The sequence below is a fragment of the Phodopus roborovskii genome, unplaced genomic scaffold (assembly GCF_943737965.1).
Source record: "Phodopus roborovskii unplaced genomic scaffold, PHOROB, whole genome shotgun sequence".
In the NCBI taxonomy this organism is placed as follows: domain Eukaryota; kingdom Metazoa; phylum Chordata; class Mammalia; order Rodentia; family Cricetidae; genus Phodopus; species Phodopus roborovskii.
Genome location: NW_026126418.1, coordinates 65,400,992 through 65,420,137, shown reverse-complemented (window position 1 = coordinate 65,420,137; position 19,146 = coordinate 65,400,992). Strand labels below are relative to the sequence as shown.

The window sequence follows — 19,146 nt, the reverse complement described above, 5'->3', positions numbered from 1 at the left end:
CCTGAAACCCTTTATCCCATCCCAGATAGACGGAGGGACATGCCTCTGCACTAACCCCTAAACCCCATCCAGCCTCCCCACTACTGACATTCTTGAGAAGCTCAGGACAATGGAGCCAGAGTCAACTCCATCCAACCCCTGATCTTTTTCCTTCCCTTTCCTTGCCTTCCCAAGAATGAGAAGACAAACAAAACAATGTTGTTTTGGACAGAGGGTGCTTTATTCTGGATTTGGGGCTGCCAGGCTGCCCTGTCCCCTGTGCTCCTATCATGGGTGGTCATCAAGTCTACAGAGTCTGGCCTTGGGGAATATACTAGGCCAGTGTAGCCTAGGCCGCCTACCTCTTCCCCTGCCCTTCTACCCCTACCAAGCTCAGCCTTGTAGGTATTTATGACAGTTGTAGTCCCCAAGGGCTTTACTAAGGTCCCCCAGTGGGAAGGGTGCCTTGATGTTGAAAAGGAATGGGTGTTCAGACACCCTTGGGTGAGGGTCCTAGCTTCGGGAATTCAGGAGTCACAAATAAGTGTGTCATGAGGAAGGTCATGAACAAGGACACCTTCAGGCCTCCTTCCTGGCCCAGTCACAAGCTTCTTCCACCTGCAGTGCCCTTCAGCATCCCCAGCCCCTACTGCTGCCCATTAAACAGTGCCAACTGTGTTTGCCTCTGTCTGAGCGCTTTCTGCCAGAGCCTCCTCCCTCTTTGATTCACTGTCCTCTGTCCATATTCCGTCTCTGTACCCTGTTCTAGGTTTTTGTCTGCCACGTCATTCAGTGTAGTCTGTGGGAACCAAACAGCTCTCCCACCACTCACAGATGCCTCTGGGTTCTTCCTGCCTTTATCTGCCCCCAACTAGCATGTGTGTTGAAACCGCAGAGGCCCTGCATGCATGCATGTCTCTATCCACAGGAGGGAGAGCTCTGTTCCCATGACACCCAGTCAGGCAGAGGCAGGCAGGAAGGGTTGTGTTGCCCTTTCTAGCCATGCCTAAGGATCCTGAGGTTCAGGGTATGACCAGGCCAAGGGAGGCTTCAGGGTAGGCTGCAGATGGCTTGGGGCAAGATGGGGAGGGCCCAAGAGATGCTTGGAGTACAATTTCTGGAGCTTATTTGCCCTGGTCTTGCCACTCTGCTTCTCTGAGGTTCTTTTCTTTGCCCTCCATAATGAGGGGCAAACCAGTGGGAGCCCTTATGAGGGCAACCCTTGGTGTCCTGGACAGATCTCCCCCTCTTAGAACTAGTCTGCTTGCTCTTCTCTCATTCCCATCCTAACTCCCCTCCCTGGAAGAGGAATTCCTTGGCCTCTCACACTGCCATCGGTGCTGGTCTGCAGGGACTGCCATGCTCTGGGAAGCAGGTTTTTCCTGGTGTGTAACATGTGACATGTGAAGTCCTGGTCCTATAATTGGATGTGCCCAGTGGGGCTTTGCCAGCATTCATAGGACAAGAGCCTACCTCCTGTTTTCTGTACCCCTGTGCCCCCTCCATCACAATGAAGATATGGAACATGGGGGCAAGATACTAGGGGCTGAACTGTGTGACCCTCCCCCCAAAGAAGGGTGCTTGCCCCAGGGAGCAACTCCTGTCTCAAGTTTTCCTCCTGTATAGAAGACATGGGGGGGGTTACAGTAATGCTCTCTTGGCCAAGTGAATATGCCTCAGATGCACCTGAGTCCTCCTTGAGACCTAAGATGTTCTCAGAGTCAGAGGCTCTTATAGCTGCTGAGTCACCTCAGAGGACTGATTCAGACATGTCCTTGTTTTGAGGTGTTTGGTCCCTGAAAACAGAGAAAGGAAGGGAGCTGGCCACACAGAGAGATTGGAGCAGAACAAGCCTAGACCCTGTGCAGCCCTCTGCTCTGGCCTCTAGCAGGTCTCCCGAGACTCTTGTTGATGCATTGACCTATGATAGTGTCTGACTTCAAGTGCCATCAAGTGTGTCTTCCCAGCTCCTGTTATTGTGGTTAAGACTTGAGTTAAACAAGTCTCTCTCTTGAGGAGTGTCCCACCAGGACTGGACCTCAGAGAGGCCTTTTGGCTGCCACGCCTAGATGATCCAGTTGCAGACAGAGGAGGACAGGTAAGCAAAGTCATAGGATAGGGTCCCATCTATTCTTTAGGATGTCTCAGGGAGTAGCACTGTCTTGGATCCATCTTTCTCAGCCAAGACTACCTCACCCTCTTGACATTCACAGGCAGAGGCCAGGATTCAGATTCCTGGCCCAATCTCTGCTATAGCTTTTACTTGGATTTCTGCTCTTCTCTAGCCAGGAGAATCTCAGCTCAGATGAGAGTGGGGTCCGGGAGGAGAGAATGCTGGCAAAACTTCCACCAACCCAGCCTTCTTGGACCAGGCACCTGCCAGGACCACTCTCAGGAAGCCAAGCCAAGCTCCAGAGCCCAGACACTAATTGTAGGGTGGGAGTGACCCTGACATGCTTGGCCCTGATCTGCCCCTACTCATCCCCAGCGCCTGGTTCGCATGAACATGCCCATATCCAATGAGGACATGACGGTGCACTTTACCTCCACACTGATGGCCCTCATCCGGACAGCACTGGAGATCAAGCTTGCCCCAGGTGAGTCAAGTGGCCTTGGGAAAGGGAGGGCACTGGCCAGCCAATCCTTACAGCCTTGGGTAACTAGTTATGACTTCCTGTTTCAAAACAAACAACCCACTCTCTCTCAAATAAGGAGGATAAAAGGATGGGCTCTGGATAGATTTACCTGCTCTATAGGCACTGATTGTTACTCTGATGGTTGCATTAGCAGTAAAATGACCTCACAGGGAGGAAACCAGCACAGTGAAAGGCAATCCCTTGTTCTAGGTCATCCCATCCTGCAGTGATAGCCTGCCCCAATCATGTAACAGGGAGCATGTTCCATCTTCTCCTTCCTTTCCCTTCCCTTCTACTATAAGGACTCTGTACCCCCTTGCTCTCCATCATCTGTGCCATACAGCTTAGCTACTTCTGTTGTGAGGAGTGGAGGCCAGCCCCCTTTCTATACCAGGTCCCATCTTTTCCCAACATCTCCCTAAGGATGTTACCCATAGTTTCATCCTCTGCTTCTTGGCTTTATTGGTTTTTCTCTGTTTGGGGTTATTTGTGTCAGTTTGTGAACACACGATGTATCATTCCTTTCTTTAAAAAGGTTTATCTCTTCCTCCTCCATTGGTGAGCCTCTTTTTAAAATTAGATTTATTTATTTATTTATTTTCCTATACAATATTTTGCCTGCATGTACCATCTACACACCAGAAAAGGGCACCAGATCTCATTACAGATGGTTGTGAGCAACCATGTGCTTGCTGAGAACTGAACTCAGGTCCTCTGGAAGAATAGCCAGTGCTCTTAACCTCTGAGCCACCTCTCTCGCGCCCATGTTCTTCTTTTTCTTCCTTCAAAGGAACCAGCTACTTGTGGAATTAGTCTCTGGCAGTTTTCAGTTAGGTAGTTCTCAGACTTTGCCCTCTCTGTAGGCTTCCTCAGATTTTACTTCCTGTGTCACTTTTTGGCTTCTCTGGCCCTCCCCTCTTCTCAGTTGTGGGTTTGCCTCAGAGTACCCTTCTTGCTGTTGCCACCTTGCCCATTCCTTGTGCATATATTGAATTCTAATCAGTCTAGACAAAAATAGCATACGTTACTCCATATTCCCTCAGAGACTCTGCAGGAATCTTCCTGCTGACTTGTCTACACCTCAGTTCTAGGTGATCCATGTCCTTCTATGGCGCCACCATTGAGAACTCTGATCTTTGTTCCCTGACCAAAACCTTGGAGTTGCCCTTATTCTATCATTCCCAACTCATGTCTGATTTCTGTCTCCATGCTGACTTTAAAATGCACCCAGCATGTAGTCACCTCTCTGCCTAGGCCCACTCTCTGCTTTTGTGGCATAGCTACTGTAGTCTCCAGCTACCCTGCAGCTGCCCTTGCTCTCAGTCTGCCTTCATCTTAATGGCCAGGGTGGTCCGGTTAAAATCAGAGCAAGAATAGAGGTAAATCTCCAGCTAGACCAATGAAGAAGAAAGAAGATGCAGGCAACAAAAGTAAAGAGCAGAAGAGGTGCATTGTCACAGCTACTGTAACAGTAAAGGATGGCAATGGTGAGCATCATGTCAGTGAGTGCAACATCTTAGGGGAAGTGTGTGAGTTCTTTGATGAATATAAACTACCAAGTTCATTCAAGAATAGATAAACTTAGGGCTAAGGGAATGAATGACTCATTTGATAAGTCCAGGATCCACATAAAAATGCTTGGCATGGTGGTGTGTGCTTGTAATTCTAGCACTAGGGGTGTGGGAACAGGATTTCTTGGAGTTTCTGGCCCAACTTAATTTGTGAGCTTCAGGCTCACAGTGAGACTGTTTTAAAGAGGGTAGATGGTAGCGGGGCTGTGTTAGCGCATACCTTTAATCTCAGCACTTGGGATGCAGAGGCAGGCAGATCTCTGTGAGTTTGAGGCCAGCCTGGTCTACAGAGCCAGTTCCAAATCAGCCAGGGCTACACAGAGAAACCCTGCCTCAAAAGAAGAAAGAAAGAAAATAAGAGGGTAGATGGCTTTCTTGAAGGTGACACCCAGGGTTGTTCTTTGGCACCTACACATGCACAAAAAGCTGCCTCACACAAGCACAGGTGCATGTGCACCCTCATAGCCTCATGCACCCCACACATGTGCACATATGCATAGAATATGAGCTAACCTTAGCAATACTATATTTCTTAGAAAAAAATGATAGCAAACCACCAATGATGAAGTCTATCAAACATTCCAGTGAATACAGACTGTCTAGACTCACAGGACACAGAATTTGAGGGGATATTTCTCCACCTATTTTAAATGTAGTTTTATTCTGATACAAGAAACAGATATGACAGGAAATAAAACAACATGAATGTGGACGTAAAGTTCTTCAATATAATTTTAGTGAACTGACTCGACGTAAAAATCTTCAGTGCAATTTTAGCAAATCAACTCTATCAGCACATAAAAGAAGATGATGAACGATGCCATTGTCTAAGTTTATCCCAGTAGTACAAGGCTGGTCTATGTTCTAAAGCCCAATCAGTAGAACTTACCATATCAAACAATAATAGAAACTATATGATATCCCCACAGTCACATAGGAAAAGGAACATCTGGCAAAACCTAACTTTCATTCATGCTAAGAACATTTTCATGTAGAGTTTGAATTAAATGAAATATCCAAGCAATGTATGACAAAGGATATCTATGAAAAATTACAGCTGTTATAACATTTAACATAAGAACTCTCTTAAAGTCAGGATTAACATGATGGTCTGCTGTTAGTGCTAATTTTCAAGAATGTACTTGAGGCCCTAGCCATTCTAATAAGATAAGAGAAGGAAGCAAGAACAAGAAATGGCTGGGGGAAGGGGAACATATGATCAAAATATTAAATTAAAAATTATTTAAGATAATAACAATATAATAAAGAAAGAACAAGAGTTGGTATCATTACCTGTGCAAAATTTCCAGTCTGCTTTTTGAAGTTACTGAATCTGACAGGTACACAAGGCTAGCAATTAAAAGCATCTGTGTTTCTGTATACTGGTAATTAACAATAGAGTTCCTTGAAAATAACACCACAGCTGTGAAGTGCTTTTGTATTCTGCATGCTTTATTCTGTGAATTCCTAAGCATTCATGAGGAATCTAAGAAGAACTAAATATCAGAGTAGTCTGTCATATTCATGGTTTAGAATATGTTGTGGCTACGATGCCTCAGCCTTCTCCTCATCCTAATCATCAGAATCATTGTCATCCAGACAGAATCTTAACAGTTAGATCAACTCTAAAATTTATGTAGAAATGCAAAAGAACTTGAATGATAGTTTTGGAAAGAAGAGCAAGGTTAGGAAACACACCCTTCACAAGTAGCGTCCCATGAAGTTATGTTGGTCCAGGTGTGGCTGAGAGAAATCCACACACATATAGTCAACTGATTTTCAGCAAAGTTGCAAAGGCAATCAATATGGAAAAGATGCTGTCCCTAATAACAGTGTTTTTAAAATAGAGACAGCCATTTGCAGAAGGAAAGATTTTGATTCACAATCAGTTCAGAATGTGTATTACTTTTCTAAATGTTGTGACAAAACACCTGACAAATAGAAGCTTCAAAAAGCAAGGGTTTATTTTTAGCTAGCCATTCTAGGGGATATAGGCCACCATGGTGCAGAGGTGCAGTGGGAGGGGCCAGAGGCAGCTGGTCAAATTATATCCCTAGTCTAGAAGCAGAGACAAATGCTACTGTTCATCTCACTTCTCATTTCTGTGCAAACCAAAGACTGGTGCTGCCTACATTAGAACATGTCATCCCTCCTAGTCAAACCTCTGAAGACACCTTCTTACACATGCCCAGAGTTTGTCTACCACAGGAGTCTAAATTCTGTCAAGGTTTGAACATCACAAAGTACTGGTGCAAAATACCACAGATTAGGTAGCTTGCCCAGGAAATACATTTCTCAGCGTTCTGGAGGCTATGTAGGGTGAGTTTTATTCTGGTGTCTTCTTGCTGTGTTCTTTCAAGGCCTTTCTTCTGAGGACACAAAGTGAAAGAGTGGGCAAGGGGCCTGCCATCTTCTCATAAGGGCACTTTTAACATTTAACAATAACCATCTTTTAAGCTTCTCCACAATCACTGGTTCTTATGACTTCTGTGCAGGAATAATGGTATGCCTTTCAACACATAACACGTATTTTGGCCTCCTATAAAACTTAACTTGAAATGGATCAAATAAGAAAAACTTTTAGAAGAAAAAGATATATTGGCAACTGCGTTAAGTGGAGATTTCTTTTAGAAGGATGCACGAGTCAAGGATGGTTATGTGTGCTTCCTCCTCTGTCAGAGTATCAGAGTTTGGATCCTAGCACTACATTAGGAGGCTTGAAATAGGATCTAATGCTCCTTTCTGGCCTCCATGGGCCACCCCTACAATCATACACACAACATAATACATGAATAAATAAAATAACTGCATGAACCATACAAGAAAAAAATGATAAATTAAACTTCATAAACATTAAAACTTTAACTCTTCAAAAGGTATTGAAGATGCTATTATAGAGCATGTGCAAGATTCTGGATTCTAACACATACACACACACACACACACACACACACACACACACACACACACACATCTCCAGGATTACCTTGCATGAAAATCTATCCTGCAGGTCAATGTGTCTTTGTGTATCTTCCTTTTAGCCCATCTCCACCCTATCATCCTTCTACCTATGCCTCCACACTGTTCCCAGCTCTGTCTGAATAAGGGGCCTGCAGAGCTGCTCCTGATGACTTCCCTTTCCCCCTTGTCCTGGTCCAGCAGGGACAAAGCAGCACCAGTGTGATGCTGAGCTGAGAAAGGAGATATCATCTGTGTGGGCTAATCTGCCCCAGAAGACTCTGGACTTACTTGTACCACCCCACAAACGTAAGTGGAGAGTGAAAGGTACCTCTTCCCCCATCTCAAGATATGTGGGAGTATAGACAGAGTATATTGTCTTGGAGAAGTGGGCTCCCTTTGTAGCCATGCTGTCTAGCACAGGAGCCATGAGAGGTGATCTGGAGTCCTCCTATTCTGAGAATATACCTCACAACACTAAAGAAAAAAAATGCACAAGGAAGAGGAGGTGCTCAGTGTTGAGGGCCTCTTGTAGGGATGCATCAGTCCCACCACATAAGGGATACAGGACTAGATAGCATTGCTCAGAGTGGGATGTACTGTGTATCTAGAGGAGACATGGTACTCACTCCTGTGGCTGAGCCCCTATCTGAGCAGCTCAGCTCACTGTCTTTCCTGGAGTCCACATTGGGGAAGAGGGAAAGACACTGTCTCCTTACCCAGCAACGTTTCCTGTGGTTTCTTTGTGCTGTGTGTCCTCCCTCCAAACCTCTGCCTCTGGTTCTTCTCTGCCTGCTCTGTCCAGCCGATGAGATGACAGTGGGGAAAGTTTATGCAGCTCTGATGATATTTGACTTCTACAAACAGAACAAAACCACCCGAGATCAGATTCACCAAGCTCCCGGAGGCCTGTCCCAGGTACAGTTGTGGGAGACCTACTGCTGAACATTCAAGGGTGAGGACAGAAGCTCTTGGCAGTATCACATTCTCTGTAGTAGACAGAGGAGGAGGTGAAGTGTCAGAGGAAGACTTTTAGAGGATGGAAAGAGAAACTGTTGTGTAAACACTCAGGTGTAGACCAAAGAGATCCATGTCCATAGCCCAGGGTTGCTGTTGGCTCTGCTCATGGTTGTGTGGGAAGTTTAGGGTACATCTTCTTGGTGCTGTTACAGCCATGTCCTCAGTAGCTACCACATGGAGGTTCTGGAGGTTTGGAAAATCTTGTAGACACACATAATGTTTAGTGATGTTTACCTGACCGTAGGTAGGAAATGCCTAGTGTCATTCCTGCAGTCTCCTCAGCCTGGAACCCCAGGTGGCAGTCACTGTAAACATAGGGTGAGACAAACAATTCTGTAATATGACCAGCCCCCAGTTGTGCAGGTAGGGAAACTGAAGCTGTGGGTTAAGTGACTTGTTTTCCTGAAGTCACTTATGGGGAAACTGAGGCAGTTCTAGAAGTGTCTTCCAGCCTGCCTTGTTCTGTTTGCATATTCCTCTTGGGAAGCAAAAAGTTCTATGCTGAAGAATAAGGACCCCCATGCTGTCCTGAACAGACTGGACTCTGTTACATCCTGTTCCTGTGTGAGGTCCCCAGGCACAGGACTCTCCTCTTCCATGTTCTCTTTTGTAGATGGGTCCTGTGTCCCTGTTCCACCCTCTGAAGGCCACCCTGGAGCAGACCCAACCCGCTGTGCTTCGAGGAGCTCGGGTTTTCCTTCGACAGAAGAGTGCCACTTCCCTAAGCAATGGTGGTGCCATGTGAGTGCTGGTGGGGGTGGGTGGGACTCATGATTGGTGGGGAGACCTCACCACTAGCAGTGTTCAGAAAGGTATCTGTGATCATGCCCTAGCTGGTTTTCAATGCCCTTTGGCCTCTAACTCACCTCCTGAAACACCCAAGGGGCTCATTCACAACCTGAACAGTCCTCTGAGGATAGGAGGTCCCAGGACCCATCCCACTACCAGGGATGAGCCTCTTCCCATGGTAAAGATTGCGGGTGCTAGTGGTTTTCCATCTGCCTGTTTCTGTGGTAGATTTTGAGGTTAGATGAATAGCTTTAGGTAGACAACATGGAGCTTGGGTAGATGGCTGGGCTACTCCTGTGGTGACAGCCACTACAAATACCGGTCTCTTAGGTTCTGCAGTCACTGGCTTCTAATGCCTGTGGACTGTTAAGAAATTGTTTCTACCTTGAGCTCTCAAATACATATAATTCTGATATTTCTGGCTCCTCTGAACCATTTTCCCAGTTTGTCATTTGGGCTTTGATTTCTGAGGCTGTTGCATTTCATAGGCAAATTGGTCAGGTTCTGTTGTTTGAGTTTACTCTTGGACAGTGTTTCTTGATATCAAATTCAGAGTTATAAATCAAGGATCACCTTTCTCACACCAAAGGCTGTGGACAAGCTCTGGGCGGGACTTTTTACACACTGAAAGCCATGTTCTCTCAGCTTTCCTAGATAGCTGGCTTCCAGGTATATTGATCTTTCCTTATGTGTTGACTCTGTGGGATCCACCACCTCATGTTGGCCCTGAAAATGGCAAGAGACGAAGATGCATGGACCTCTGTTTCTGTCTCACCAGCAATACCCCTACCAGGATCACATAGTGAGGCCCAAGTTTATGTTGTGGGAAGTAGACATTGCAGAGGGGAACCATGCCTGCAAGTGCTATTGGAATCGGCCCTAAGTTGAGGAAGTCCATCCTGGGACCTGCAACACAGAGCCCTGCAAACACCCTTACTTATATGCTTTTCCCTAGGATCCCTCTTCCGTATTTAAAATATACTCGGAGCGTGTGTTTAAGAGTGTGTGAGAAGGAATGTGTACTTGGATATACAGGACTTACAGATGTGTATATGAGAGGGGGTATACATGTGACTGTATCCTATAAAATGTGAGGTGTCTTTGATTTGATTTAATTTGATTTGATCCAGGCTTCCAGGAGGAAAATAAACTTCCAGTGCTTTGATGATTATAATCTCTGCATAAAGCAATTAGAACTTTCATTCAAGATCAGTATTTTGGTTAGGGTTTCTATTGCTGTGAAGAGATACCATGACCACAGCAACTCTTATAAAGGAATACATTTCATTGGAGCCATCTTCTTACAGGTTCAGAGGTTTAGTCCATTATTGTCATGGCAAGGAGCATGGCAGCATGCAGGCAGACATGGTGCTGGAGGAGTAGCTGAGAGTTCTACATCTGGATCAGCAGGCAGCTGGAAGAGAGAGAGAGTGACACTAGGCCTGGCTTGGGTTTCTGAAACCTCAAATTCCACCCTCCAAATCACACCTCCAATAATGCCACTCCCTTTGAATCTGTAGGGACCATTTTCATTCAAACCACTGTAGTCAGAGAACACCCTGTCCACTGTCCCAGCAACCGAGGGTCTGAGCTGTGCTGTGACCTCAGGACTGGCAGTGCTCCAGGGTTTAGCCTGGCCCCCCTCTTTTTCTGGGGTTACTTTTAGAGTCATTGAGGTGAGATGGCCTGCGATACTCCCAGAGGACAATGTTTGATTCTTGTTTAAAAAAAAAAAAAAAAATTCCCGACAAGGACAGATCTGGCCCTCCGCCGAGTGTGCTAAACTGACTGTGCTCAACCTGTCATTGCATAGGAAGAATCGGTGCTGTGTGGGAGTCTAGCCCTGAATATGAACACCCCAGGCACCCCAAAGAACAGGCAGGGTGAGGGGCAGGTGCAGAGGACACATATAATTGATAACTAAGAGGCTGATGGAATGCTCAGTGTGTCCTTTGTGATGGAGAGGTGGATGTGAGGGAGAGCCACCAGCGATGAACTTCTGAGGGAAGCCCACGAAGGATTCTGGAATTCCTTTAGCTGCTGGCTATTTACCCAAGCTTTCCCACATAGTCACTGTGTGGCCATGTCCCTTCCCACTGTGGTCTGTGGCAGATGTCTGATGCCCATATCACAAAGGAACCAGTGCCAGGGTTAGAGAACTTGTTGCTTTTCCCCAGGCCAGGAATGATGGACCTGACTTTCCTCAGAATGTCTCAGTCCTCTGCCCTCAGGAAGCATCTAGAGTCCATGCTCTGTGATGTATCTAGGTTTGCAGGCTATGTTGGAGCCTCTGTGTTGGGTTGCCAAGGCTATGGCTGGTGGAGATTCCTAGCAATAGCAGTGCTCTGCAGCCATGGGTCTCTAACCCCTCAGAACATTTCTCTTTCCAGACAAACCCAGGAAAGCGGCATCAAGGAGTCACTGTCCTGGGGCACACAGAGGACCCAGGATGCACTTTATGAGGCCAGAGCACCACTAGAGCGTGGCCATTCTGCAGAGATCCCTGTGGGGCAACCAGGAAAACTGGTGAGCCCTCCCTGGAGGGGTTGTGAGAGATCAGGGCAGGGAGTGTAAGTCAGATGAGGAGAATGTAAAGTGGGGGTGTGTGAATGGGAATGAGAGTTGTGAGGTGGGGATTGGGCCAACTGGTATGGGAGGTGGCAGACAGGGGTCAGGGATTAGAGCAAGTGAGATGGGAATGAGTGGGGCCAGATAGCTCTGTGACGTGTAACTGAGGAGGCTGCTCTCTTCCAGGCTGTGGATGTCCAGATGCAGAACATGACATTGAGAGGACCTGATGGGGATCCCCAGCCTGGGCTGGAGAGCCAAGGCCGAGCTGCCTCTATGCCACGCCTGGCGGCAGAAACACAGGTGTGTTGTCTTGGAAGGGTCTGAGCTGTGGGAGGGTGGGATGTCAATGAAGGAAGGCTCTTGGTGATGTACACCATGAGAGGAGACTGGGAATTGAGAAGTAGGTGGCAGCCTGGAGTCACCTGCCTGTACAACTTAGGACACCTCCTTCTCTAGTGGGACATGGCGCCTGCCTCCCCAGGGCAGTCTCATCGCTAGAGAAAGGCATGAATCTCTGAGTTCTGCATCTACTGTTTTCGTGTCTTCATCCCAGCTCTGGTCCTCCTAATTCTAATGTCTCCTAGTTCTTGTCCCCAAGACTTTGCTATCTCCTAGGTGTTCTTCCTCGATCTCCCACACTCCTCAGCTCTGCTGTCTCCAGCTCTGTTGTCTATCTTCTCTAGTATCTATTCTAGCACTAGAACAGATACTACAGTCTATGAAGTGATACCCCCATGCCTCAGTCTACCCTTCTGTTGTTTGAGGCTCTGGGATGGCCCTTCCTGCCCTGTCCCCGAACCTCTATTCCTTCTCTGGCCTCTTGTGAGGTTTTTCTCATTAGGCACATTGAACTAGGAGCTGGATGCCTGACCTCAGAATCGGCAAACCCCTTTCTCAAGGTCACAGAGAAGCATCTGTGGCATTCCCACTTTTGAAGCCAAGAAGGAACTGCGGGTTGATCTGTCTTTAGAACCTGCCCTGGCCTGTGTGGCTCTCCTCCCAGCTCTGTCCCCTCTTCTTGCTGTGGTCATGGGTATTTCATGTGTCCTTTATTTTCACTCTTGTCTTCTCCCCACTGGCTATATTTTCCCTTTACAGTGTCTCTACATGGTGATAGCCTACAGTACATCCTATCCCATCCCTTCCGCTGTTTTCTGTCCTGTGGCTCCACTTCATGGTTTCACAGGCTGAGGGGCTTCCTTCTGGCATTTAATTCAGGTGGCTGTGGCTAGGCTCCATAGCAGTTTATGTGTTGGGGGGGTCATATGAGTCAGTCTTCCAGATGGACCAGAAGAAGTCAGCCCCTGTAGCCAGGTAGGAATCACTCTGGGGTTCCTCAAACCAGCAGCCCCTCTCCTCAGACCCCGCCATTGGAATTCACATGAAGCAACACTGCTTCCAGGCTGCCTGTCTGGAGCGATGCTCAGATGTGGCTCCTTCTGACCTGACTGGGTCTTGATCAGGTTCGTTTCCACTGCCAGTTAAAGAATTAAAAGCTAGGAAAAGGTCTTGGGCACACCAGGTAGCAGTGGAGAAATCTCCAACACCACAGACAACTGCAGGCTGAATCAGCAGTTGAAGGAAAGCATTTATGGGGTGAGGAGGTGTCTCTGTGCAGCAGGCATGTACATATGATATGCGGGGGAAAAGACCCTCTGCAAAGCAGAAGGGCAATTCGGGAGACTGATAAATCCACACTGCTTTTGAGAGCTGAAGCTTCAGTCTCTGAAAAGTTTCCCTCTGACCTACAACTGTGTGTAACACATCCAATCCATCCTGCTCTGCCAGTCCATCAGCAGGGGCCTGCTGGCAGGAGAGAAAAGGCCCCAGGAAAAAACTGGCCATTTTGGAAGTTCACCATCTTTATTACTTAGCCACGGACCCTCTCCCTAGTCTGCCTACCAGGAAATCTGTCTCCTCCTGGTCTTTCATTGTCCCTACTGACTCAGACCATGTGCCTCCTCATCCCTTGTCCTTTGTTTGCAGCCTGCCCCTGATGCCAGCCCCATGAAGCGCTCCATCTCCACCCTGGCTCCACGCCCCCACGGGACTCACCTTTGCAACACAGTCCTGGACCGGCCTCCCCCTAGCCAGGCATCACATCACCACCATCACCGCTGCCACCGGCGCAGGGAAAAGAAGCAGAGGTCCCTGGAAAAGGGGCCCAGCCTGTCTGTTGACACAGAAGGTGGTGCGTGTACAGGGTCCGGGAAGCCAAGCCTCATAAGTGGCTATAGCCTGATTTGGGATAGGGTCTAGCAGCCTGCAGGACCATCATCTTTGGTGTTCTATATGATCCCAGAATCTACCCACAGCAGAAGGGGGTATGAGTTCCAGTTCTGGGGACCAGGCAGGGCCATTGTCTACCTCAGGCACTGAGCCTGTCACTTAGCTCCTGGTAACTATGTAACTATATAGGCTTAGAGCCAGAGGTCTCTGCCCTGCTCTGGACTCAGCTAAGCTAACCTCTTTCCTTGGCCAGCACCAAGCAGTGCTGCAGGATCTGGCTTGCCACAAGAAGGATCCACAGGCTGCCGACGGGAGCGCAAGCAGGAGCGAGGAAGGTCCCAGGAGCGGAGGCAGCCTTCGTCGTCCTCTTCAGACAAGCAGCGCTTCTATTCGTGTGACCGCTTTGGGAGTCGGGAGCCCCCACAACTCAAGCCCTCCCTCAGTAGCCACCCCACATCTCCAACGGCGGCGGCACTAGAACCAGGACCCCACCCACAGGTAACCATGCCAGACAGTATGGCTCACATGTTCTGACTTGGCTTTTCCCAGACCTTTGACTACCCTCCCTGCTTTGCTCCCAAGCTCAAGCCTGCCTTTCTAGCCACAGTGTCCTTAGGTTGGTTGTCCCAAATCCTCCTTAGCACTTCCTTCTAACCGCTTCTCTTTATTTTCCTCTCTAACTCTGGGCTTCTAGCACTTGATCAATGTATCTCTCCTTCCTGTTTCCCCTCTGTTCGGCTTACATCCGCCCTGCATCCCTTCATGATGATGCCTGTATTTTCTGTGTGCTGGGTTGTTTAATGTGATTTTTATTTTTATTTGCTGTTGCCTTTTTCATGTAGGGCAGTGGTTCTGTTAATGGGAGCCCTTTGATGTCAACATCTGGTGCTAGCACCCCAGGCCGTGGTGGACGGAGGCAGCTCCCCCAGACTCCCCTGACCCCACGCCCCAGCATCACCTACAAGACCGCCAATTCCTCACCTGTCCACTTTGCTGGGGGTCAGAGTGGCCTCCCAGCCTTCTCCCCTGGCCGTCTCAGCCGCGGCCTTTCTGAACACAATGCCCTGCTCCAGAAAGAGCCCCTGAGCCAACCTCTAGCACCTGGCTCTCGCACTGGCTCTGACCCTTACCTAGGGCAGCGTCTGGACAGTGAGGCCTCTGCCCACACCCTGCCTGAGGATACACTTACCTTTGAAGAGGCAGTGGCTACCAACTCTGGTCGCTCTTCCAGGACTTCCTACGTGTCCTCCCTCACCTCCCAATCCCACCCTCTCCGGCGTGTGCCCAATGGCTACCACTGCACTTTGGGACTCAGCACCGGCGTCCGGGCGCGGCACAGCTACCACCACCCAGACCAGGACCACTGGTGCTAGCTGCACCACGACTACCCATGCACCAGCTCCATGGGTGCGGGTTCCAGTTGATGAGTTTTATCATCCACTCTGGGCTGTGGGGCCACAGCCCTGGGAGGAGGGTCCTCTCATCGTGGCCTCTGTGATGGAGGCTCCTGCTTCCCTCCCTCCCTCCCTTTTACACTGGATGGACTAATAAAGCCCTTCTTAGAGGGATATGGTTCTCTCTACCCTCCTGTGTACTGCCTTCCTGGGTTCCATGCCAGATGTTGGATCCTAAGCAGGAGGTAGCTGAGTTGAGATGGACCCAGCAAATCCAAATCCTATGTCATGGCCTCCAGCATCCAGGGTGGGTACTTGGGACTTTCTTAGGAGGTCTGAGTCTCATGGAGAATATTGTTTGTCCAAATGTATCATGGGGGATAGGGTGTACCTGAAAGCAAGGAAAGGAGCCCAACTGTGGCTTGGCAGCTCCTGCCAGCGTCAGTAACCTCATGTCTATTGTTGGTCTTGGAGTCAAACAGCACACGTATGTAGAGATGCACTCAAGGCCCTGCCTTTCACCTATACTGTCATCATAATAGGGACCAAATCTGGAGAATGTTTATGCTATAGATCCTGGTTTTCAGTTACAACACCTTTCACTGTTTGTCATTTCTATATAGTTGATCTAGAAAAGCAGAAAACAAAACAGGGAAGGAAATGTTCATGTAACTTTAAAAAAATCAACATGTAGGAAGGTCTCTGTTTTGCACTGTTTCTGTGACTTGTGTGTGATGTTCCTGTATGGATTCTACCCTGCCCAGGAAGTCCCCAGTGCCCCTGGCTCCTCTGCTCAACCAAGTGCCTGATCTCTGGCTCTGAGCATCATGTACAAGGTGAGGCCTTAGGAACTATTGAGTGGATTGGGTGGGAACTGCTCAGAGCCACACTGGGGCTTGTGTCATAGGGAACACTGACAATGTCCAGCAGTGTGGCAAAGAAGCAGCTCTTGTGATCATGCATCTCCCCTGAGTGATGGTTTCTGAAGAAGCCACAGAGTAGCAGAGTGTGTGCTTGCATGAGGCATTTTCAATCTGTTTTTTAATCTGATTCTCAGGGATGGGATGCCTGCCAAGTAGGGTGTGATCTTTGTTATGTTAAACAAACAAACTAGTTTTCACTGAGTACTGAAGAGGGCTAAATGCTAATAAAGAAGAGGGGGATAGGGCAGAAGGAAGAAGCCCTTGCTGGCAGCATAACAAGAAATAGACAGGAAGGAAACAGGTCCTGGAATGAGTCTGGGGGTTTAAAGCCTAATAGGGTCCCTGACCCCACATCTAGGGAGGCAGCAGTCAAATAAAGCCTCGTTTCACGGCTACTTTGCAAAGGGAAAACCCATACCCAGGAAGGTGTGTGGTGCGTAGATGACTGCGAGGCCACTAGAAGAAGGTTGTGCACAGGCAGGCAGGCACTCCTTGGGTGTGTTCTCTGTGTTTTGAAATTTCTGATGACTTCTTGGTGGGATTATTGGCTTCTATCCCATGTTTCTCACAGAAGCTGTGTGTGTGTGTGTGTGTGTGTGTGTGTGTGTGTGTGTGTGTGTGTAGGTGTGTTCAGCGAGTGGCTATTGTCAACTATAGGGCTATGCAACAAAAGACACATTACTAGAAACAAAACACAAGACCACCACTTGGTCTAGGGTTTCAGCATGATTGTGACCAAACCTTTTATAGAATTTCCTTATATGAAGGCACAATACCCTGAAACTTAAACGATAACAGAGTATTTTATTCCAGTAGGGTAAAATTAAACAGGAACCTTGGACTGTGCATGTGACTGCACCTATGTTGCAAAGTAGAAGGATGTGCATTTTGATACTGACGTTCTGTCTCTGTTCCAAGCCCAGCCCTTGTTCTCTTGAGTGTTGGGTGTATATTTTGTGTGAAACCACAGCTGCTCCAGACAGCCCTGGGTTGGGAATCATCTTTACCCCACATTAGCATAGTTGACTTTTCTTCCAGGCATTGATATACATGAAAATCACAAGAATCAGGGAAAGGAGACATGTGTCTTGTTTCCTGACTTTGGGTTTGTTTCTGTACCGTTTCTTCTCAAGCTGTTGTCTGTTCCCCCTGAAATTTCATAGTGAGTTGCCAAATTTGAAATGCAACAACCAGCTGTCTGCATCTGGAACCTGTCAAGCAGTGGCTGTAGTTTGAACAAGTTATGTGTGCATGTAAAATATATCCATATATACATTATACAAGTATGCGCATGAAATGTATATCTTCGTACTTTTGATACAATGTATTCATTTGTTAATTTTTAATTATATTTGATATAAATTGAAGGTTTGTTGCAAAACTTTATATTTAACAGTGTTGAGAGAGAGAGAGAGAGAGAGAGAGAGAGAGAGAGAGATCCAATCATGCAACACTAATGGGATCTACTTTGAAAAAAAAAAACAAGTCCCTTGACTAGTTTGCTGCCTGAATAATATTTACAAACCAAACTTTGGATTCTGCTCTTGTTTCTACAATGACTTTTTGTATAAAGCAAAGTCCTTGGATTAAATAAAAACAACCAAAAAAAATTTTCAAAATCAAAACCCAGGATGCTACTGGGTGATACCTGAGGACAGTGTGTCTCAGTGCGTCGGTGGAGTGGGTACACTGCCAGGAAGGTTCAAGAAAAATTGAGAACTTCAACAATGTGCATGTGAGCCCTGGGTTAAATGCAAGCATGAGATGTGGTTTGATAAACAGGGTGATCATCACTTGGAATCCTGAAGATGCCAGGGTGAAAGCTGGTCAGATCATGCAGAGCAATATTACCTAGAATCCTTTGATACAGGAGAGGTGTTGGTGCCCTATGTTTCCCAGAAGACACTACAGTGGGGCTATGGATGCAGGAAAGACTGTTCTTACCCAGAATCCTCCAGTACCCAGTGTGAGTGGGTGAATTGGGCTCTGTAGCTCTTAAGGCCACTAGGAGGTTCACATCTGAGCTATAGGCTCTCATAGTGGCTGCTGTTGTACTGTTGTTTACTTAAAAAGTCAAGAGCCTAAAAAGGCATCAGTCCCTGGCCAAGTCCTTTCAACTCAAAGACTATACCTCCAGAGTGTCATTTGTGTCACATGCCCACTGGGGTACATAGCAGGGACACATGGCCCCTGTCTACCTCTCACCCCTGTCTATTCTCCCAGTGGTTGAGGTTGTCAAGTGTGGAATTGATTCCTTGGCTCTTTTCTCTCCTGAATTTCCACTAGTGTTATTAAGAGACATACAGTAAGGTATCAAAGGCTCTGAGCAGATTTTACTTTGTAATTACTGGAAGAAGAAGCATATCACCATTCTGGTTTCTGCCCAGTGGTTAGACTGTTTTAATTCTAAAACAAGAGATGTGGCGTGTGAGCTGTGGGCACTGTTACTAAGTGAGGAAGGACAAAGAGTCAGCCAGGCATGTGATGAGAACAACAGTATATGTAGCAGCTGTCTAACTGTAACTGTTTTTTAAGGCTCATGCCATCTAAAACAAAACAAAATTAGGGTTGGCCACCTCTCTCAATATTCTAGAGATATGGGGAATGGTGGGAAGCAGAGATTTATTCCACATGCAGGGACACCTAAAGGGGTCCAAGTCCACATTCTGAGCACTAACACAATATTAACCTTAAATAGAGAAAGAGCAGGGAGGATGGGAAGAGAGGCAGTCATGTTAAGTCCTCATCAAGGGGTATAGTTTAGTTGTTCATTGTGTTAGTACTAGATCTATAAGATGGTCCAAAATTCATTGAAGGTACAAACTGGTTCTTAGTAGATGATTACTTCTCTGGGGTGCAATTTCATCATGATTGATAATTCTTTTCCTCTAAGGAGAGTTCTTTTAGGTACCCTTTAGGAGTGTTTGGAACAAGGCATTCTAAAAATCTGACTATAAGATGCCATAGGTTACTCTTCTCTTTGTGCTTTCAGCCTTGACTGAATAAGATAGGCTAGGTAGACCAGATGACCCAAGGTAAAGGAGAAAGATATAAGATGAAAACAGAAATGTTAACT

General features: G+C 47.2%; 1 protein-coding gene across 1 annotated transcript in view; it reads left to right on the top strand.

Moving 5' to 3' along the window:
- The window catches only part of Cacna1b (calcium voltage-gated channel subunit alpha1 B), a 162,940-nt gene extending 147,605 nt beyond the window's left edge, over positions 1-15,335 (top strand). The window contains exons 39-47 of the mRNA XM_051184754.1: positions 2,468-2,576; positions 7,346-7,453; positions 7,950-8,062; positions 8,778-8,905; positions 11,344-11,479; positions 11,708-11,824; positions 13,511-13,715; positions 14,007-14,251; positions 14,596-15,335. Coding sequence (XP_051040711.1) covers positions 2,468-2,576; positions 7,346-7,453; positions 7,950-8,062; positions 8,778-8,905; positions 11,344-11,479; positions 11,708-11,824; positions 13,511-13,715; positions 14,007-14,251; positions 14,596-15,126 — 1,692 coding nt within the window. The 3' untranslated portion in view covers positions 15,127-15,335. The remainder of the gene's footprint in view (positions 1-2,467; positions 2,577-7,345; positions 7,454-7,949; positions 8,063-8,777; positions 8,906-11,343; positions 11,480-11,707; positions 11,825-13,510; positions 13,716-14,006; positions 14,252-14,595) is intronic.
- The last annotated feature ends 3,811 nt before the right edge of the window (positions 15,336-19,146 follow it).